This window comes from Myotis yumanensis, unplaced genomic scaffold (genome assembly GCF_028538775.1).
Source record: "Myotis yumanensis isolate MYYU_CA2020_CCGP unplaced genomic scaffold, mMyoYum1.0.hap1 SCAF_12, whole genome shotgun sequence".
Taxonomy (NCBI): Eukaryota; Metazoa; Chordata; class Mammalia; order Chiroptera; family Vespertilionidae; genus Myotis; species Myotis yumanensis.
In genome coordinates, this window is record NW_027223763.1 from 22232925 (window position 1) to 22256078 (window position 23154).

A 23154-nucleotide genomic window follows, 5' to 3' on the forward strand; every position below is an offset into this window, starting at 1 on the left:
CCTCCTCTGACCAGGAACAGCAGAGCAGCCTCAGGGAAGCAGAGGGGCGCCCCGTTGTTCCTCTCCTTGACACACCCCAGGGTGGCTCTGCCAGGCCCTCCGATGCTCCCCAAGAGAGATGCTCCAGGGCCTGTTTCTGGGGCACTGAGAGCCCTGACAAGTGTGGCTGGGGCTGCCTGTGTGATCTGACTTTTCGCTGGAAGACTCTTTTTTTTTTTTTTTTTTTACCAACTATGTGTTCATCCCCTGAGAATGGAGAGTGTGGGCACAGCTTCAAGTCCCCCCAACTAGCACCTGGGCCTTCATTCCCTACATGCAGACACATGGGAAACAGGAGACTAGATGGGACAGTGGCCCTGGACCCTTTATCTTCTACGGAGAAGAGCATTGAAGTTATTGCAGGAAGAGGCCTGGGTTGAGGCTTTAATGTTATCCAGGCATTTGGACCTGAAATTTGTTTCTCGACGACTAGCAAGTCCAATAATTCGGGCTAAGCTGGAGTGAGCTAGAAGAAAAAGAGGGGAGAAGGAATTTCATTTACCAAAACCTTCCACTGACTTCAGTAGAGATTTCAGACAAAAATAATTTTTAGTATGTATTTGTCAGTCATGAAAAGATGATGGAAACTCAATGGCTCTTTCCTCCCATTTCTGTTTATTTGGAGAAATTTAATTTCATAACAATTTAAGTGCAGCCCTGGCCGGTCTGGCTCAGTTGGTTGTGCATTGTCCTGTGCACCAAAAGGTTGCACAGCATGATGCCTGGTCAGGGCACGTGCCCAGGTTGCAGTGGGATCCCCTGTGAGACACGTGCAGCAGGCAGCAGATTGAGGTTTCCACTCCCACATCCATGTCTCTCTCCTTTTCTTCCTTCTTCTCTCTCTAAAAAAATAATCTTAAATTTAGGTGGAGCTTCCTGCTTCAGGGAGACATTTATAAAAATGACCTGGTTCTTGTATGTACGGTCTGGTTCTTTGGCCCACCCATAAGTAACTGGAATGGTTGAGTTAAAATTTAGGCTATTTCAGAGATGCTTCTGCATCTACAACCAAATCTGTCCTTGATGTTTATTTTTCAGCAAATAATGGGATCTATTTTATTCTAATTATAGGACGAACCGACCACAGGCATGGACCCCAAGGCCCGGCGATTCCTGTGGAACTGTGCCCTGAGCATCATCAAGGAGGGGAGATCGGTAGTGCTCACCTCTCATAGGTCCGTAGCGAAGGCCTGGCCTGGCTTCTCCATTGTGTGATTTTCAAAATTCCAATTGATATAAATGTTGACTGTGTAAAAATTAGAAAATACAGAAAGGCAAAGACAAAAACAATTATCGTCGGAATTGCATCACTTGTAGCTAACTGTCACTATCATTGGGCAATCATATATCTTTGCTGTTTCCTTACGCAAACCTATGTACAAAGTGTGCGTGCCTGTGTGGGTGATTTATAAACAAAAATGCAAGCTCAGTGTAATACTGCTCTTTGTCATTCCACAATATATCGTGAACATTATTCCAAGTCATTTCTTATAGCTGGAGAGGAGTCCAAGTTAACTGTTCTGTTTATTGTAGGCATTTGGGTTGTTTCTAGTGTTTCCACAATTGAACACAGCACTTCAGTGAACAGGGTTATACCCACGTCTTCATGTGTATTTGTAACAAGATGCAGTTATGCCTTAGGAGGCTGGGAACATTTCTTGAAATGCCAGATGTCGTGGTGATGGTCTCGTGGGTAGAGGCACATCACTCTAAGCTGAAACCTGGTTCTGTTTTCCCACAGCATGGAAGAATGTGAAGCTCTTTGCACGAGGATGGCAATCATGGTCAATGGCAAGTTCAGGTGTCTCGGTAGCGTCCAACATCTGAAAAATAGGTAACAAAGATCAGTTCTTTGGGGTAGCGCCTGCTGAGAAAGCTTGTATTTATTTTTTGTGTGTGTTAGTGTTTTAAATGGTGGCTCTAAACTAAAGGGAAACAAATTGAGCAAAATGGTGTAGTGGGAAGAATGAGGGCTTTGAAGTCCAACAGAGCTGCATCCTGTCTTCACCTTTACTGGTTGTGTGCTTTGGGCAAGTTACTTAAGCTCTCTGAGAGTCAGTTTCCTAAGGGATATTCCCCTTCCAGCTTTGTTATCATAGATGGAAGGGAGAAATGTCTACATGCCAGTGTGGTAAGAGCAGAGAGTTGGAGTCAAAAACAGATGAGTCCACGCCCCGGCCCTACCACTGTGAGCTCTGTAAGAGGGGGTAGGGGGGGATGTGGTGACTACCTCCCAGGCGTCAGTGTCTCATCTGTCAGCCTTCGAGGTCCAGGTGAGGATGAAGTGAAGCCATGTGTCTAAGGCCCTCAGCATGGCACCCCACCTAGAGCAGGTCCTTAGTAAGTGGCAACTAGTTCCTGCTCTCTGGTTCTTACTCTGGGTCTGTCAGGGACCTCTTGTCTTAATTATTCTTTTGATAAGTTTCCTGAGGATCCTCCATGTGGACTTTGCTTTTCTGCTCTCAGGTTTGGAGATGGGTATACGATAGTTGTCCGCATAGCAGGGTCCAACCCGGACCTGAAGCCTGTCCAGGAGTTCTTCGGACTGGCCTTCCCGGGCAGCGTCCTGAAGGAGAAGCACCGGAACATGCTGCAGTACCAGCTCCCGTCCTCGCTGTCGTCCCTGGCCAGGATCTTCAGCATCCTCTCCCAGAGCAAGAAGCGCCTCCACATAGAAGACTACTCTGTCTCACAGACAACACTTGACCAAGTAAGCGTGGAAGAGCAACAGTAGATTTATTTTCTAGGGAGAGGAGTCCTGCTCCCTTCCTCACCCCATTCTGGGCCCTAGAGCAGTACAGACTAGATGAGTTTGAATTCCCCAGCTTCTACTGCTAGCTGTGTTTCCTACCAAACCTCTCTGAATCTGAAAAAGGCGATGGTGCTGTCTACTGTATAGGTTGTTAGGAGAATAGCTTGTAATCATCATCTTAGTAACTACCATTTATTGAGTACCTGCCATGGGCCAGACATTTTGCCCGGGTGCCTTATCCCAGTTAAATAACAGCAAACACATCTTGGCACTTAGTAGGTATTCAGTAAATGTTCATGTTTGTCCCTCTTCCCTTCCATCACGCCTGTATAAGCCAAAGCAAATAGATGATTGAGCAGTTGGTGAGTTGGGGGTCAATGTAGAGGGTTTTTAATTTTTGAAGGGTTAATGCTTTTTCAAGCTGTGTTCTAGTTAACGTGTTTATGCAGTCTCGTATTCTCCTACCTGCCCTACTGTCCCCAGAGGGGAAAACGTGACTAAAATAAAGAGAGAGCAAGTCGAGGGGTATTGATGAGGGTCCATCTTTCTCTTGACAGGTATTTGTAAACTTTGCCAAGGACCAAAGTGACGACGATCCCTTAAAGGACCTGTCGTTACACAAAAACCAGACAGTAGTGAACGTTGCAGTTCTCACATCTTTCCTGAAGGATGAGAAAGTGAAAGAAAGTTATGTGTGAAGACTCCTGTTCCTGCAGGGTGGCTGAAAGAGAGGAGGGACTGCCCTTCCTTCGCACCGGGTGAGGAGCCCAGAGGAGCGAGCCGGACGCTTCCATGGGAAGAAGTAAACTGGATACTGTACTGATCCTCTTCAATGCAATGCAGTTCAATGCAATCCAAACAGAATTCCATGCCAGGGGCAGTGCCTTTGTAGCCGATGTCTCCTATGGCTCTCGAGGGAAAAAGACTTGAATTTAGTGTATTACCTTATGTCTATGTGAACCTCTAGTATGGAACCCAGAGGACATATGGGTTTGAAATCATACTGGGGTTTTTTTGTTTGTTTTGTGTTTTTTTTGTTTTTTGTTCCTTTGTATTCTCACTGGGGTTGCAACAACAATCCGTCAAGTCATCATGGCCAGTGATTATTTGCCCACATCAGAAGGCATGCATGCACACCCTCGCTCATTACACCGTGCCATGCCAGGAGACTGGTGTCCCGGTGCCACCTCCATGGAGGGCAGTGAGTGCACCGGAATTGCTAGTGCCAAGTGGTGCTCAGAAAGCCTGAAGCACCACGGTGTGTCATGCACACTTTTGTGAAAGTTGTGCTACTCCGAGTCTTATCGACATCACCAAGTATCAGGTGACAAAAGTGGTGCCACGTGTGGGGGAAAGTTCTGCTCTGCTTCCCTCGTTGATGAGCTGCTGTGGTTGATGGTGACATGCAATTTGCGGGTGGCTCCAGACAAGTGAGACTTGGCTTCATTGTTACATTGTCCCTCGCTTGGAGCCATGGGTCTCCAGGGTCAGCTTGCTGGGACTCCTTAAATGTACTTAGGTCCTGGTAAGAACCAGCACCCAATTCGTCGGGGCTGCTGGGGCCGGGGTGAGGGAGGGAGGAGATGGTGCCGATGGTGCGTTTGGACCTGGGCAGGCCTGTGTCCACTCGTCCCGACTGTCTGCCAACACGGTACACTGCATCTCAAGATCTTGTCCGACAAAAATGTAGTAGTATTTCTGGCTTTTCTAGAGTATGAAAAGATGGAGTTGCATTTTGACAAAAGTCTTCGTGCTTTTAATGTTATTTGGAATTTTAAGTCCTATCAGTGACTTTTGAAACCTTAGAATATGGCCTGTGGCGACCGCCCGACTGGTGCCTCGTGACTGGAAAACAGCATGAGGGTCAAGATCTCATGACATTACATTTAAGTTTCTTTACTATCATTTAAAATAATCTCAGCTCATTAATCACGTTTCTTTCTTTCTTTTTTTTTGGAGCCTGTGTTACAGCCGCTTGAGTATGGATGGATGGATAGATGGGGTGGGGAGAAACCAAGTCTCAGATCCCCGGTGCCATGTTATTCAGCTAACTGGTTTACAAATACGCATAGGTGGTTCTGCTGTGGTCGTGGGAGCCCAGGGAAAGGCAATGGGGAAGCCCACTTTCTGAAAATAGCAACAATGCAAAAGCCAAGAGAGTTTAAACGTCAGGAGGGTCACAAGACTTGAACAATGAGTATTTTTCTGGAGAACACGGCAAGTTTTAAAAGTTGTTGAACAAGACAGTTTGTGCTTATGACATTGAGTACCTTCTTCAAAGAACTGGCTTTGAAGACCTGAGACACCTCATTCATACAATCTCAAATTTTTCATCTCTTCAATCACTAACCTATCATGAAAAAAATAAAAGCAGCAAATGCCCCCACATGAAGTATATTTCAGACTGTTCCAACCCAGTCTTATTTTTTTAGGCAGTAAATACTTAAAAAATATTATTTTACCAATGCTTAATGTCATCTGTATTGAGACAACAAAAATAGGAGGGAACCACTGTTTGGTGAAATTCAATTGATATTTCACTGTCACTTTTTTCTAAAATTTGTTAACTCGAAGGGTATAAGAGTTCAGATCTACTTTTAATTTATAGTTTTCCCTTTTAAAATTTACAGAATGTTATCACATAACTTGTTGATTGGAAAAGAAAGTGATTTTCAGAAATTATTGCCAATATTGTTTTCTAAAATGATAAACAAGTAATGAAGGCGTATTTCCAAATACTAGAGATCATCCAATGTATTTTATGCTATCTATAATGATGTAAAACTCATAGAATAAGTTAGTTTCTCCTTGTGTAATATTTTTCAGACTCAAACTTCTGTTTTCCCATTTTATTAGAATCATGTTTGAATTTTCTACTATGTCAAATCCATAAGCAACTCTTTGCTTTAATTACTCTGACTTCAAGGCCATATTTAAAAAACATCAAAAGGCACTGTGAACCATTTTGAAAAAGAACAATGTTTCAATATAGATTTGAAAAGATCTCTTCTGAAGCTAGAAACAATCTACAATTACCATCAATTTCGTTAATATTGTTACCTCTTAGGTTATCCAAAGAGATACCTTTTAAATTTTCCTATGTAAACCTAATTATATAGTAAAAATTTTTACCAACTCTTACTCAAGTAAAATCTCCATATATCCCCTGTGGAACTGTAACTATGTGAGTTTCAGAAAATTCTCAAGTGTTCAAAGATTTCTGCTTTTGCTTCTTTTGGACATCTTGGAAAGTTTATGAACAACTGTGAATATGAAAAATACAAAAGAAAACAGTAACAGAGCCCTCTATACCTAAATGCCCAGCTCAGTTCATTGTTAAAAACAAACAACCAAACCTCAAACTACTGTATTTCACTATCTGTATGGAAAGCAATGCATTGTGGCTATTAAGTATTGCACATCATTCATTCACTGTATAGTAACTATTGACTAAAGGGATTTGTCTGTTTTCTTCGTGTGGTTGTATATATCAGGAAATTTTTTTTTTCCCAAAGAGCCATGTGTCATATAATATTGAACCACTTTGACATTGAGATATTAATTTGTACCCTTGTTACTACTTAATAGTAATAATATAGTACTATATAGAGTAGTGCTCTAATTCTCTTTAAAATTGTTGCATCCCTTTTATAGAAGGTTTCTATTTACATAGGATTAGGTATTCTATTCTTCCTTCAGAAACCCTAGGATGAAGCTATGTTTTTTGTGCTTTTTCTTTATCATTGGCCCTTCATTCCAAGCACTTTATGTTGTCTGTGATGGGATCTATTTTTGCACTGGAATATCTGAGAATTGCAAAACTAGACAAAAGTTTCACAATAGATTTCTAAGTTAAATCATTTTCATTAAAAGGGGAAAAAAAGAAAAACATTTGTATTGTCTATAACTTTATATGAAGTATTAAAAGCGTATTTCTGTGTTGTAATGAGTCACGAAGAAATAAAGCTGTGACGGTTCTATTGATCTATACACACTTATTTCTGTGCATTTGGAGCACCACCTACTGTTAAAGCAATTTGGATTCAAAGTAGAAATTCTAGAAAAGGCTCGATGTTCTCTTCATCACAAAAGAGAACTGAGGGGATGACTTGGGAATTTTAAAAAGGGCGTTTTGCACTTTCACGATTCAGTTAAGAAAGCCACTGAGATTACGTTTAAAAGGTTTTTCGATAAATGTATTCTGCTTCATGGTGATGAAGCGGTGATCTCTGCAAACCCTCTGGAGCTAAGCCTATTTAACAAAACCTCATTTCTTCATGTGGCGTTGAGAAAGCTACAAAGGCAGCCTTCAGTGCTCTTTTGTTTACTCAACCAAGGCACAGGGACACTGTGGCAAGTGTCCCGGGGAGGTGCTGGGCTGGTGGAAGGGCGAGCGCGCAGGGGAGGGAGAAGGATGTGGGCCGAGAAGGGATCCTGAGGCTAATATCAGAGACCCTTTCTCCTGTAAAAGGTGCGGTGCCGTCTACACCCGAGACCGTGTGGTGCGACGATGAGCCGTGTGGATTAGTTTTTACAGTTCATGAGTAATTAAAGTGTCAGAAACAATGTCTGCTTGTTTTGGTCCTGGAAGAACGCCTGTCCGACAGCCCCTGGTAGTGCAGTGGAGTCGTGGTTCTATCTGTGACCCTTCTGAACAGTCCTCTGCCGAAGGCACGGATGTGAACTCTGGTTGACTGCTCAGCGTCAGCATCCCCACTTTGTCTCTACCCCCACCCCCAGCCCCCGCCCCCTGAAGGTCACATTACAGTGACTTCTATGCAACTGATAGGAAACTGTTTCTTTGTGAAAAATGACAATAGAGGGAGAGGAACAAACTACTGAAAAATGAAGAGTTAATTTAGACGAAAATGTAACCCATGAGTTTTGATCAAAACACTCTGTTATCTAGAGAAAAGCCAATATAAACATTTATAGATTAAAAAAAAAATCTGGAACCTTTGGAAAACTAATGAATACATTAAATATGAAAATGTATAACAGAAAATTAGCTACCTTTTTCCAAGTGTTTGTTGCAGTGATGGCGAACCTTTTGAGCTCGGCATGTCAGCATTTTGAAAAACCCTAACTTAACTCTGGTGCCATGTCACATATAGAAATTTTTTGATATTTGCAACCATAGTAAAACAAAGATTTATATTTTTGATATTTATATATTTAAATGCCATTTAACAAAAATCAACAAAAAAAATGAGTTCGTGTGTCACCTCTGACACACATGTCATAGGTTCGCCATCACTGGACTTTATTGCGTTGTCAGGCACCTCATTTAATCCTCAATTGATACCTGCCCTATGAGGTAAGTAGCACCATTTCACATAAGAGTAAGTTGTGGCTCAGACGATAAGGAATTTGTCCAGTTATACGGCTAGTAACCAGCAGAGGGTTCTTCTTGGTGAAGCTGTGTATCACTTAAAATTATCCTGGTCAATATGGCATCATTCTATGATAATTCAACAAATATTGATGGACCTATATTGTGTGCCAGATACTTTTCTAGGTTCGGGATCCAGTGTCAAAGAAGACAGAATTCCTGCTCTAATGAACTTAAATTTCAGTGCAGAAACTATATTCACATTCACAGTGGATGTGTGGACAAACACATAGAATGAGTTCAGACAGCAGTAAGTACCAAGATGATGAAACATGGTCATCGGATAACGATGGAGAGGAACCAGAGATAGCCCCCGTGTGAGGAGTGACATTTATGCTCAGATCTGATTGAAAGGAGCAGGAGGCGCCAGCATTTGAAGGTGGGCAGGAAGAACATTCACGGAAGAACACCTGGTGCAAATCCCTAGGTGGGAAAAAGCTTGGCAAGTTGGGGAGCAGGAGAGAGAACAGCAGCATCTCTGCAGTGTGTGTGTGTGTGTGTGTGGGGGGGGGGGGGGGCGGGCTCAGAGCTTAGAGCCTTGCAGGATTTTATTGTCAATGCAATGAGGAGACACGGAGAGTTTTAAACAAGGTGGTGGTTGGACCTAATCTGTTTTCAGAAAGAATGCTGGCTGTATGGGGAGAAAGGACAGTAGGAAGGCTAAGTAAGAGGATGATGGAGGGTTGAAGCAACAGACACAGGGAAGAAGAGAAATATTCAGGAGCTGACAGGCTGCAAGTAGGGGATGAGGGAAAGAGAACTATCAAAGTGACTTTTAGTTTGTGACCTGAATGAGGCAGGTGGTTGTGTTAAAAAGGCAGCTGGTATTTCAGATTGGGGCTCAGAAGCAATGATAAGGAAAAAGATAAAAATGTATGAATCATCAGCACGTGTGTGGTATTTAAGTCTTGGGACTGCACCGGTTTTCCTCCGGCACCCGGCACCCAGGCCTTCGCTCTGGCCGGAGCCGCCTTCAGTGCCTTCACTGCTCCGCTTCACGCCTACATATGCAAATTAACCGCCATCTTTGTTGGTGGTTAATTTGCATATCTCGCTGATTAGCCAATGGCAGGCGTAGCAAAGGTACGGTCAATTACCCTGTTTGTCTATTATTAGATTAGATAATACAAAACTAATATGCAAATTGACCGAACGGCAGAACAACCGGTCACTATGACACGCACTGACCACCAGGGGGCAGACTCTCAACACAGGAGCTGTCCCCTGGTGGTCAGTGTGCTCCCATAGGGGGAAGCGCCACTTAGCCAGAAGCCGGGCTGATGGCTGGCGAGCACAGTGGCAGTGGCGGGAGCCTCTCCCGCCTTTGCAGCAGTGCTAAGGATGTCCAACTGCCAGCTTAGGCCCGCTCCCCAAGGGGTGTGGGCCTAAGCTATCAGTTGGACATCCCCCAAGGGCTCCTGGACTGTGAAAGGGCGCAGGCCGGGCTGAGGATCCGCCCCCCCGGCCCCCCCAGTGCATGAATTTTGTACACCGGGCCTCTAGTATATAGATAAGCTACACCTAAGCAACATCTCACCTTTCTGATTTGTTGTTGTTGTTGTTACTCCTCACCTGAGGATATTTTTTCCATTGATTTTTTTTAGAGAGTGGAATGGAGGGGGAGAGACAGAGAGAAAAATCAATGTGTGAGAGAGAGATATCGATCAGTTGCCTCCCACATGCACCCCCCTGCTGGGGCCTAAGACTGAGCCTGGATACAGCCTGCAACTGAGGTACATGTCCTTGACCAAACTCGAACCCAAGACCCTTCAGGCTGCGGGCCAATGCTCTAAGCACTGAGAAACCGGCCAGGGCTTGTTTTGGTTTTTTAATCCTTTAGACATTTCTTCCATCAGGAACTGTACACACTGAATGTTGTTCAAATTTCCCTTAGCCAATTCATAATCTATTATTTTATTTCCAATATATCTTAGAAATGTAAAATAATACAGCTGTAAATATAGACAATCAAGGGAACTTAGAAGTATCACACTTAGTTTTAGAAGGCTGAGAGGCACTCAACTAAAATGGAAATTTCAGGTGTTTCAAGGAAATCCCTAGCGTGTCTGTAGTGATACTAATGAAACTCTCCTCTGGGATTACCATCATGTTGGTTTCATGGAATTTAACATTCGCAATTATATTGGTAAATAGTACTGTGTCGATACCCTACAGCAACACGGTGAAAACTCCAAAGAAGATAATATAAATATAAAATGCAAATTAAAAAATCCAGAATGGATGTGTAGGCTTTTATTAGGACAAGCATTTCCATGACCACAAAATCTCTTTTAAAACAAATAGATGTCCCAGGTATCTTTGTTAGTCATCCAAAATGAACAAAATTAATAAAACTAACTATACATGTATACATTTCAGCATATGAAACAAGTCTTCTGAAGTTATTTTTAACATTGAGACCTAATTACATTATTTTCCAAATTAGAGTGACTAACAATTAATGTGAAAACCATAATTGATACAGATGACACAGTGATACTGCACTTTCCCAAGGTAAAGAAATACATTTGATCTGATATTCTTATGAATCCCATTTGCTATTACGAAATAAATTTTACTGGGCAAAATATTTTTTTTTAAATCTCAGAAAAAACAGACATGTTGAAAATACAGACATTGCATGTAAATAATTTTAAAATACTGTCAGGCACAGAAATGTAAAAACATCATTTAAATATAAGAAAATGCTATAAAGCAAAGGGCCATCAAAATAGAGAATAAGAGATATTTTGAAAAAAATGAAAAATCAAGATCATAAATAGCGGCAACTATTTCTACAGTATAGCTACTGAAATGCGATGGGGAGGGACAATGAACAGAACTACCTTCGGAGGTGGCAATGACAAAGAACAGAGGTGGCTTTAGAAATGCAGAGACATAGCGAATTAACTTACCACCTTCTTCAAATAAGAGTGAGACGCCCTTGGGAGCATTTAAGTACCATTAGCAGACACATCTTAAGACTGTTCTTGAAATGCTTTGTATTTCAGTGGAAAACTATTTCAACGGTGAAAACGATGTAGGAATCAGAAGCATATTCTGCTGAGACACTAGGTAATTGACACATTCCCGAACTGGAAAAAAAAATCATCATATAAGAAGGCAGACAAAGTTATTGACTAAATCAAATCTGCCCTAAGAGTACCTCCTGCCCAGTGAAATGGCTTACCGGCCGCCACGACTCTGGGATCCTCATGAGCCTTATGTCGCCCGGCTGCACGACTATCCGCACTCTCATTCCACCAGAGAACATGAACTACAGAGAGAAACCAGAAAGATTCTAGAGACTATGGCGTGGCTACAGAGAAGAAATGCAGAAAAGTTAATCAGATATGTTAAATCTTATTCTTTAAGTCAAAATAGTGAGTACCAAAAAGGGAAGACTGAGTATGTTAGTGATCAATTTCAGAGGGGCCACAGATTTGGGAGAGACATTTATAAACTGATTCACAAGCTGGTTTTATAGATGAAACAGAAAGCTGGACAGGGGAAGTACAGTAATACAACTAAAGACACTGACAATCAATACTGGACCCAGGTTTCATTCCTTCCTACTCCATTTTACTTTTTTAAAACAACCCCACAATGTTATAAAAAAGTGTTTATTATGGAAAATTTGGATGATACAAAGAAGAAAATAAAAAGTAGCATAATTTTAACTGCCCAGAGAAAACCTCTATTAATGTTTAGTCTTTTTTTTTTCTTTAAAAAAATGTGAGCAAAATAAAATTAGGGTCTTACTGGTAAGTGATATCTATGATGGACATATATGTCTATCTGTGTAATATAAGTACATTATATACATACCATGTACGTGCCATGCCCATTGTTGCCAATGTTTCCTTCCTGTAGATAATGCTGGCATATAAACCTCCTTTGAGTAGCACCTACATGTGTATCTATAATACTAACACTGTCAAAGATGACTACTAACATTTAATGGGTGCTTATTCTGTGCCAGGTCTGCTTCATAAAAATCTTAGGTCATAGGTTGTTATCGATAAGCAATGGAAGGCACAGTGAGGTTAAGTAACTCCTTCAACATCGCTAAGTTATAAGTGGTGGAGCTGGGATTCAAAGCCAAACAGTTTGGATTTGATTATTTCCTCAAAATAGACTCCCAAAATTCAAATTGAGAGGACCAAAGAGTATATCTAATATGTACTTATATGTGTACAATGTACGTGTTGTACACGTCCTCCAGAAATGATGTGCTGACTTATACTCAGCATATTACTATTCTTCTATCTGTATAGCCTCACACCAGAGTGTTAGAAAGTCATTATTAATCATGTATATGCATTACATTAGACATAAATATATATAAATAAAATTACATTTTGGTCTTCTTATATATACGAATAACACAGGAATACAAAAACCAAAGTGTTAACAGTATTATCTTTACAGTAGTGGAAAAGGTTTGTTTCTCCCTTTGGGCATGTCCATGTTTTTAGTATTTTAAAAATATGTCATATTTTTTCCGTTCTGAGACACTATCTCTACCCCTAACTAATGTTATTTTTAAAAAATCAATAAAAGTATATTTAGAGGGGGAAAAAAGGAGAAAAAGAACAGATATTTTCTTGAGGCTCCTTGCAGATTTTAATTTTATCATTCTGCTGTACCATGGAAAACAACATTCAGCTTTGAAACAGGCTTCATAAAGTGTTAATATACTATATAGATAAGAAGTAAGACAGGGATTTTTCAACCTTTAAAATAAAAGAAAAACTTAAAAACTTAATAAAAAATAAAATATATGCCATAATGAAAAAGTAAGAAAACTGACCCAAGTGACTTAGCAGTTCACCAATACATTTTGCAATTTCATAGAAGAAATGGACAACTGTACCTCTGTTGAGTGCTCCATATTCTGTGTGGAAAACTCCAACTAGTTTGGAGTAGCCTAGAATGACATGGGCATTAATTGCCTTTTTAAATGTGTCACCCCATACAGCTGGCCCACCGGGTTTCATCTGAAAAGTAACCAGTTCATAGACTCCTAGAGCAGGGAGAAAAATAAGTATTTTACAAAAGATATTCAGGAAATTTCTCATCAGGTGAGTATGGCTCCAGTGGGAGGCTAACATATGTATACAAACTTGAAAGATCATATGTGTATACATGTTTATGTGGACACATTATGAATTCTTTGCATTATTTTTCCTTGCTTCTATGTTTAGAAAGTCCTTGTCCATGTTTACGGGTCAGTTGTTAAGCTTATCATACAAAACCAAAGGGAAGCTATAGCAAGCTATTATCTGAAATAGTTTTAATCTATAAAATAAAGCAAATATTGAGAATTTGTTATAGGATTAGGAGTTTTGAGCTGCCCAAGTCTACACTTGCAGGTAAGAAATGAATAAGAAAAGTAGTTTCTGACCTATATTTCCTTCTTCCTCCAATTCTGAGAGAAAATACATTTTTTGTTTGTGTCATTTCCCCCTATAGGATTCCATTTTCTAACAGGAACAGCAAGCAAACAATGGACCCAAAGTGGTATCTGAGATTTTGAGAGAAAAATAAAAAGCTAAAAAATTGAAGGAGATAGTTGTTTGTTCCTGAATATCCAGGTAAACACTTAGAAAGCATTTTACCTCTGGTAAGAGGAATGGGGCAGATAGAGAGAAAGGAATTAGGGGACAAGTAGATTTGAGAAGAAAAAGGGAAAAAGTATAAAGCTATTAAAGAATTATGAATAACACAGGGGAAGAGAACCAAGACTTGACCCTGTTCTAGAAGCCTCTTAGTTCATTTAGATAATGCTGAAAGCTAAGTGGGCAAGGGTCCAAATAAGATTTTTCTTTAAAAATATATTTTTATTGATTTCAGAGAGGAAGTGAGAGGGAGAGAGAGGTAGAAAAATCAATGATGTCAGAGAATCATGCCCCACACTGGGGATGGAGCCCACAACCCAGACATGTGCCCTGACTGGGAATGGAACTGTGACCTCCTGGTTCACAGGTCGATGCTCAACCACTGAGCCACGCCGGCCAGGCCAAATAAGACTTTTCAAATCTCTTGTAATCTAAGATGACACCACAAAATTAGTTTATGCTTTTTAAAAAATCTGACCTTTGTTTAAAACTAGGTTGAGGAAAATAGTATTTCCTTAAAGTCTGCAAGGAAGTTAAATTAGCAAGAAGACAAATCTTTAGTAATTATGTTCAAACTGAGAAATAAGAAAGAAGAAATCAAAAAAGTTAAAATATAGTAATAGAGCTTAACACTTTAATTCATTCCCCCAGCTGGTCTTATAAGCAAAGATACACTTAAGTAGCTATAATTTGTGTAAAAAAAATATTAAACCATGACAAAATTTCATACATTATCCTTCACTGTCTATACTTGTTTGCTCTAAATCCCCAACTTCTCAACCTTTACTCTCCATACCATGTCAACTTTTTATATTCATACCAAAAAATTATGAGCTTTTTTGAGAGCTTTTTTATGAGCTTTTTTAAGAGCTTTTTTTTTCCAAATTGGAAAAACACTGCTAATGTTCATTGTTTTAATGAGAAGCAAAGAGCTCAAATTCATTTCACATCTATAATCACAATATATTACTCTCTAAAACGAAGGCTTATTGTTTTCTCCCCCTAAGAAACTTTAGTTTTTATAGTTTCAAGCCTTTAGTATTTTATACATCAAAACTCAGTGACTAGGAGGAATGGACTTACCTTCCTTTGGAGGCTTTTCTAATTTGCACCATGGTACCAGATACGTAATCTCACTCTCTTGTTTATCCATAAGAGCCAAATTTGGAATGAGGAATTGTTCTTGCCATTCCTTATCTTTGGCCAAGGCTTTCCGAACTGCAATGCGATGAGCAAAATTATCTATGGGAAGAAAAGGAGTAAGAAAAATATAAACATTCTATTTAAAATCATCTAGACCTTTTTTGGATTTCATTTAATTCAGCACATTTATCAAGGCCACATAGGAACACTGTGTTAAATCACTGGAGACCCCTCCCCACACCAAGTAGATGGGACATCTATCCCAAGTTTCTCATGGCCTAAAAGGGGTGTAGAAATGGAAACAGCTAATGATAATGCCATCGAGTGGACTTTATAGACTCTGCCACTTAGTAGGTAGTTGTATGGCTTCGGTAAGTTACTGAATCTGTCAGTTTCTTACTCTGTGAGATGGGGATAATGCTATATCTACACTTACAGGGTTGTTATGAGGAAGAAATGATTTAACACATGAAAGGAGCTGAAACAGTGTTTGGCAGCTAGTTAGTACTCAATTTATATGAACTATTCTTATTACTTTAACTGAGACATTTATATTGCCAGTTTAGGAAAATACTATTTTCCTTTGGTGGTTGTGATGGTGATGGTGGTCAGGTCTTAAATTTAACATAAATGAAATTAAGATGCAAGTTTACAGCCCTGGCCGGTGTGGCTCCCTTATTTGTGCATCATCCCGTGCACTAAAAGGTTGCTGGTTCGATTTCCAGCCAGGGCACATGCATGGGTTGCAGGCTTAATTCCTGGTGGGGCCGTGCAGGAGGCAGTCAATAGATATTTCACTCTCACAGTGATGTTTCTCTCTCTCTCTCTGTAAAAATCAATTAAAAAAAATCTTTAAAAATATGCAAGTTTACAGCTTCTTCTTCTTTGAACAAATAGCTTCCAAAGAAATAATGCTGATTATCTGACTTACTGTCACCTACTGTTTTACCCCAGTATTATTTCTCTTCTGTTTGTTACCCAAACAGGTATATGTATTTACTAACATATGGACCAAGTACTATGTTTAGGGCCTCATAAGATGGATAGTGAAAGTTTTCCATGGTTTATGCTGTGGGTGAGGAATAACATCTACCTCAGAGCTTAAGTCAGTTAAACCAGGACCTTAAGTAATTTTTAAATGAAACACGGTTCTACTTGTTTACACATTAATGCATAAATTGTGTTTTGATTGGGTTTGTTCTATTACAACAGGGAAAACCCCTAACCAATGGCCATGTTAAGTAGAGAATGAGTACCTTTCATATTAAATAAAGTACTTTATATGACCAAACACTAAATGAAATTATTAAAAGTTCTTTGGATATCATCAAGTCCAGTGTCACAAAGATTTGACACTGGAGTACCGAACATTCTGGGGATTCCTGTAACCTATTCTCTTTCCTCTTCTAAACCAGGAGCAGGTCAGCTTCCATAGGGGAGAACTCTGTGCAGCATAATACTGAATTCCCTAAAACCCTGGGGTGTACAAATAAAACAAAAGTGGTTCCATAAACATAACAAATTATTAAATCTCAGAGTTGGGTGATGCCTAGAAGTTAACTATCATCCACATCAACCGCTACTACCCACCCTCAAACTCCTAAATATCTCAACTGTTTCCACTAAAATCCTGACATCCAGCTATAGCTTCAATGATAAATAAAAAGAACTCTCCTCTCCTTTTATGATCTTAACCCACTTGTGCTTTTACAATTACTGCTTTAAATTTTTCAGAAATCATCTTTATAATAATCCATTGTATAATTTTTTTCTGAGAATTAAAACCTAGCTCACAATTTTATGATGTGAAATATAAGATGCCATTTATGGTAACATAAGGATTTGAGCAAGAGGTTTTCAGAGGTATACCTCGCACTGGGAGGAGTAATCAATGATTTTTTGTTGTTGTTCTGTTTTTTAAAGTTTAACCTGTGTGTATTTATGGTAACGTAGATCCAAGAACCAAGTCACGTGTAACAACTAACAGAATGAAAATCTGTACTGAATATTTAAGCTGATGACTCATACCATACTTCCAAATATGAAATGCTTTATTCATTCTGCCTCCAAATTCTACACTCCAGTATCCAACCAATTCAGAGTGAGCTGTCCGAAGGTGTACATTTTTCTTAAAATTTTCCAGAAACTGATTCATCTTTGAAGGCTTAAGAGAATAGGTACGAAATTCATAGAATGTTCCATCGCTTTGTCTAGGTCCCGTAGCAAAAGATGAGTACACCTAAAAAGAGACATGGCAAATTCAAATACTTGGGGAAGGTAGGGCTTATAATATTATGCTATAACCAAATCTGAATTTGGAAACAAGGGACACTCATTAGACTTATCATAGTTCATGCTTGTACCTCTGTTCTCATCTCTCCACAGATACCTGTTTAGAGAGATGTCAGTAGAGTATGGTGAATACCTAGCTACTGTTTCCTGGTAGGGGTCCACCATTAGCCATCTTTTCATGAAAAGTTAATCAGAATGAGGCACTGGAGTCTTAATCAGTCCTTTATTCAAGAACTACAGTTAGGATTCTAATAAATTTACACGTTTTACCTTATTTAGCCAATATTCTATCTCTAGTCGATGCTCTAGGTGTTACAGTTATTCATTTAAATTAACTTTATAAAATATGCACATTTGCTGGAAGACATGGTAAAAATGTGTTTACTAGCAGAAAACTCTTTATGAATGCTGTAAAGGAAAAAACAACAGGCCGGAATGGTCTGAATCATTATTAGGTTTAATTACAGATGAATCTGAAGGGCATTTCATCTATCCAATTACCCCAAGTTGATGGAAATATCCCTTAAGGACCATTAGTTCTCTTTGTATTAGTTACATGTTCACTATATAATTTTTTGTTCTAATTTAGTACCCCTAAGACTGAGTGAACTTAATTTTAGGTAGGAAATGCCCTGCCAGAAACGATCTTCTGTGTATTCATATGTGTGTGCACATGCACAGGTGTATGCATACACTCGCAATTGGCATTTGCATTTACAAATCCATCCTACTGTAGTTTTGGTTATTATGTGCCAATTTTCTGAAGCTGATGAATCAGCATTACCTATTAAAAGTTTTGGTACAAAGTAAATTATGGACAAATTATACTGACTATCTAGTATGTCAAATGAAATCAGTAGACTTCTTTCTCTGACATACAGGGTGTCCCCCAAAAATGTATACAGACTTTGACTAATTATTAATTCCAATGGGTTAAATCTGAAAAGAAACATCAGTTGAACTATCAGCTGTTAAAGTATGTATACCTTTTTTTGGGGGGGAGCTCTATATTTTTGGTTAAAACACACAATTGTCTATGTATTTTATTTGATTGTGTAAAATGTTACAGTTCTAATTATCGATATTAGTTCATTCCATTTTTGTCTACTAAAGTGATGTTCCTATTGCCCAAGTGTCTAAGCTTCCTTGGAAAGCAGGTATTCCCACCAAAAACAATTGCAGCTGCTCCTACTTTTGGATGACATGCTTTTTGTGTCATGTTAACTAAATTCCAACAAGAGAATGGGATACAAATAAACAACTGCCTTGTATTATAGTTTAAAAAGTTTATGGATCAAATATATTGGAAAATGGGACAGTGGGGGTATTTGTAACAACTGCTTTTTAAGTTGATTCTCAGGGAATTTGTATTGGGAGACAAATATGGTCAAAAGTATGAAACTGAGTTTGATAACATTTAGTTTTAAATCCTAGCTCTAAAACTAATCTCTCTGTCTATACCCCTCCGAGACCCGGCGTTTCCCAGTTAATTAGCAACCTGTAGGGCAGCAGAAGACAGTAGTCCACCCCTGACTAATGGTCACAAGGTCCAGACCTCTGGCGGGCTAAAGACAACATCTTGCCTAAGTTTTGTTTCAGGTCCTGACCCCTAAGGTGGAACCATCCACTCTCTGGCTACTTTCCCACTGGACAAGGCAGAGGGATGTTGGGACAAAACCTCAGAGCTGTCCTCAAAACCTGAAGACCTGACTTATTAGCCTGACCTCACTTCTGGCCAACAAGCTCCCAGCCCGACGCTGAACCCCTAAGCCCATGGTGTCTTGTGAGTTTGTCCTACATTATCTTCCCGTTCTCCTGGATGCTGCCTTTCATAATAAAATAGACAAATTTCTCCACTGCAATTCTTGGCTCTGCTAGCAAGGGGCGGGCAAACTCCTTCTGTCCTGTAACATATGTTGTACCTTCTGTAGGAGAAACCGAAACAGGGGAAGCCCAGTGAAAGGTTGAACAGCAGTGAGATCAGTGTGTGTGTGCCTCCGGGGGCGGTGATTTTTGTTGCGTGTCAGAAAGGAGAACTATGCTGGGGAAGGATTGGTGAGTGATTCCGGCTCCCTTATCTTTCAAGTTCCATCTCGTTTTCGGCAGCAATAATTTCCAGTTCACTTATAAGAACATCAGGACGACATTTAATAGAGTTCAGAATAAAGCTGTAAGCAATAATTATTGGCCCTTCTCCAGTAGGTAGAGAATCAGAAGGATAAAGACTGTATTGCTAATCTTGGGTGAATGGGGCCATTAATGACTCTTTTTTAGCCTTCATTAGGAAGTCATTCTCTAGGTTAAACCCTAGCCACAGAGAAAGGAGAAAAGCATAAACCTCAAAAGGAAAAATATCTCTGGTTAGATTTACAGACTAGACCAATTCCCGACAGTGAAGGCTGAATCACAAAAACCTACTTCGTACCTTACGAACCGACGGTTGAATGAGTTCATTTTACAGGGTGGGGCAAAAGTCGGCTGGCAGTCGTGAATACACAAAACACAGAGTATTATTCACTCTATCATTGTCCATACGAGCAACTGTCAACCTACCTTTGCCCCAACCTGCCTGGGCGAGGAGTCCCTGACCCCGAGCAGCTGGGGCACGAGGGCAGCACCGAGCGGGCTGCAGGCTGGGTGTGCAGGTGCACGCATGCGCGTCCAGGTCCGGGCGCGGAGCCCGGTGGCCGCATGCGCGGGTCCCGCACGTCCCGCACGTCCCGCAGACGTCCCTCCCCCTCCCGCCGGGGAGCGGCTCGGGGGCGTCCACGCGCCCGGTACCTGAGGCGGCCAGGCCCGCGCGGCCAGAGCCCTGGTCAGGCCGCTTCGGAGGACCAGCATGGCGCGGCTCGCAGCGCGGAGAGGGCAGCCTCCGGTATTCCCTCCTGGGTCCCTCCTCCTGCGGCTTCGCGACTTGGAGAAGCGACTGGACAGCCCGCGGCGCAGGCTCGGGGCGGGCGCGCCGGCTTAGCTCCGCCTCCCGCGCTCGAGGTGCGCGGGCCGGTCCGCCCAGTCCGCCGGGCTCCGGGCTCCGCCGCGGGTGTCGCCACGCACCGTGGGGCGCCCCTTTGTTTTCTCAAACCTCCTGACCCCGAACGTGGGAGGTGACGCGCACCAGCTGCACGAACGCCGAGGTCCTGGCTGGACGCCGCGGTCGCTCCGGCCCCGCCCTCCGGCCCCTTCACCTGGTCTCCCGGGCGCAGCTGCGTAAATTGGTCCCCTGTTCGCGTGGGGGTGTGACGAGCAGCCGGGGGCGTGCGCGTGTCCCGCGTTGCCTTCAAGGTCGTGGAGGTCACTGCCCGGGAGGATGCACGTGAGGTCGAAGACTGGCGCCTTCACGTTCTTCCTGAGCGCGCCCTTCCTGTCGCCCCTCCACCAGGAGCTCACCTGGGAGGCTCCTCCGAGTGAGCCGGGTTGTGTTTCTCAGGAGCTCGGAGGACGGGGGGCACCGAACTAGGTGCGGAAAAGTCAAATTTCAAACACACGTAGTTTGAAATCAAATAGTTTTTAAGCCTTGAAAGCAAAACAGCAGACCTCTTGCTGTTGTCCTCCCGGCTGCCCCTTATCACGGGTCCCCAGAGTTAACCGCAACACTTGGGCGTTTCTTCTAAGGCTTGCCCTCCCCCCGCCCCCCCCTCTCCCCCCCCTGGCATTTTCTGGCATTTCTTGGTATTTTAAGTTGTAGATATGTCTATTGCTTGGACAATGAGGATTAGGTCGCTTACCTACCACTTCCCCCAAATACACTTCTTTCCCCACACCTGACGATGCTTCCGTTAAGTATGGTTAATTGTTACGTTAATTTACATGATATTAATGGTCACATTTTTCTAATCACATTATTATATACAATACATAACTAAACACAAAATGATAGTCGTTACCGCACAGGGAGACAGTACCGATGGCACGGTTAAGACTGGTGAATGCATTCCTGCAAGGCCTCACCTGTGGGTGTAGAGGCTGTGCCTTGTGCGGACTTGGAATCACCTGTTCGGAGGAAGGGAGGCTTCTTAAAATTAGTGATTCCCAGAGGGGGCGCTTCAGTTTTTCCAGTGGATGGGCATTCATTTCTAACCAAGCAAGACAAAACAAAGCGTCATCGGTGCCCGGAGGGGATCTTTATGTTTAAATGTATTTTTCTTTAGGCAACATGGTATTAACAATTCATTCACACGTTCAGGCCACATTTATTAAACCCCTTCTATGCTTGTGGCACTTTTCCAGAAACTTGTGCTACCGAGGTGAACAAAAGACAAAGTCCCTGTCCTTTTGGAACTTACAGGTTAGGGGAAACAGGTAAACCTATGGAGAGAAAATAGATCAGGGAACAATAAACGCTGCGAGGAAAAACAAAGTAGAATGCAGAGAAAGTGCAGGAGGGAGTGAGTAGAGACTGCTAACCATTTTCCAATATCCATTGTCTCTGCCCCCTCCACCCCCGTTTTTAAAAATTAGTGGTAGAACCCTTGCACCTGGATACATCCATGTGCCTAAGTCCCGGCCAACGGGGTGTTAGTGTGTTTATGCCCTACTGTGAGTGATCTTAAAGCAGTGTTGGAGGGTTTGTCCCTTTCTTATTTCTGCTTGCTGGGATGTGATGTAATGGCTTAAATTCTTGAATTGTGAAGTAGAAGCCACATGCTGAAAATGGCAGAACAACAAGAGAAAAGAAGCCTGGGTTCTGACACCATGGAGCACCGTAGTCGGAGCCTTGGACTGCCCACCTCTGGACTTTTTTTTACATGAGAAATCATCTTCTAGTTTAAGTCATTAAAACCTATGATCTTAATAGGAGGGTGACTCTTTTTCTTCCTCTTTTTTGTTTATCTTTATACCTATCATTTTATTAATCAACATTTTATTATTATTATTATTATTATTATTCTTTTTGCCAAAAGATACTTTTCTTCTCAATATGATTAAATTCATTTATCAGCTTCTCAGTTTCATCCAGAGTTATCTTTTGGGAGTCCTTTGTTCTCTTGCTCCAGTGAGGTCCAGTTCTTTAAGATGCATCTCTTTTCACTGACCTTGGGAATCTCATTTACCTTATGTTGGACCTTCTCTTTCTAGGATTTTGTATCTCTTTTTTTTCCTTTCACTTTTTCCTCCTAATTTTAGTGGAGGGTACATGGAAATTAGACTTTTGAGACTTGCATCTCTAGAAATGTCTTATTCTGCCAACTCTCTTGACTCATTTTGGGTAGGTATAAAATTCTACATTGAAAAGAATTTTTCCTCGTATTTTTAAAGGCAATTCTCCATTTTATTACATTTGTGACATTCTGAATCTTCTTCTTTTTATGTCAGTTGTTTCTCTCCCTCTGGAACCTTTTATGTTTTTCTCTTTGTCCCTGTGTTCTGAAATTTCACAATAATGTTCATTGGAGTAAGTTTTTTTTTTTTTTTTTTCATCCATTGTTCCTCATTCAGTGTATCCTCTTAAATTTGGACACTTTTCAATCCTGAAAATTTTATTGTGTTTCCCGGATTTTTTTCTTGTCAACATGTTATTGTGCCTCTACTATTTTACACCTCTACTTTTTGGGTCTAGGTTTTTTTGGGTAAAGTACAATTTTATCTCCTAACTCATCTATTGAATTTTAAACTTCAGCTTTCACAATATTTATTCCCAAGATCTCCTTTTTTCTTTATCCCTTCTCCAGAATATTTATTGCTCACTCTCTTTTTAGAAATAATATCCTCTTTTGTTTCATGGATTCAGTATTTCTATCTCTGAGGACATTAATTATAGGTGTTTACTTTTTAATTATTATAGTAGGTCTTTTTCCTGCATTATTTGTTTCTTTTATGTTTTATTATGTTTTCTATCATTTGATCTGTTTTCTGCCTAGATGCTAGTGTTTTTCTCAAAATATTTTTGTTGTGATCCTTGGCTATCAGCTCATATT

The 23154-nt window shown here is 40.9% G+C and overlaps 2 protein-coding genes across 5 annotated transcripts in view; one reads left to right on the plus strand and one right to left on the minus strand.

The window, feature by feature from the left end:
- ABCA1 (ATP binding cassette subfamily A member 1) overlaps positions 1-6781 on the plus strand; it is a 114742-nt gene extending 107961 nt beyond the window's left edge. For both annotated transcript variants that reach the window (XM_070431001.1, XM_070431000.1), the window contains exons 47-50: positions 1111-1214; positions 1781-1873; positions 2506-2749; positions 3349-6781. In XM_070431001.1, coding sequence (XP_070287102.1) covers positions 1111-1214; positions 1781-1873; positions 2506-2749; positions 3349-3489 — 582 coding nt within the window. In that variant the 3' untranslated portion in view covers positions 3490-6781. The remainder of the gene's footprint in view (positions 1-1110; positions 1215-1780; positions 1874-2505; positions 2750-3348) is intronic.
- LOC139020926 (protein NipSnap homolog 3A) lies at positions 640-20376 on the minus strand. 3 transcript variants are annotated; one of them, XR_011473384.1, is made up of 7 exons: positions 20021-20376; positions 16976-17186; positions 14888-15046; positions 13060-13209; positions 11374-11460; positions 11099-11278; positions 640-1862 (listed from the first exon to the last, which is right to left on the minus strand). XR_011473384.1 is itself a non-coding variant. In XM_070431002.1 (6 exons), the coding sequence occupies exons 1-6, from the start codon at positions 20078-20080 to the stop codon at positions 11202-11204; spliced, it is 744 nt and encodes a 247-aa protein (XP_070287103.1). In that variant the 5' UTR covers positions 20081-20375; the 3' UTR covers positions 10422-11201. The 3 variants fall into 3 exon arrangements, 2 of the variants coding, with proteins under 2 accessions (XP_070287103.1, XP_070287104.1); XM_070431002.1 differs by lacking the exon at positions 640-1862 and having other exon boundaries at positions 10422-11278; positions 20021-20375; XM_070431003.1 differs by lacking the exons at positions 640-1862; positions 20021-20376 and adding an exon at positions 19665-19761 and having other exon boundaries at positions 10422-11278.
- Positions 20377-23154: the final 2778 nt, after the last annotated feature.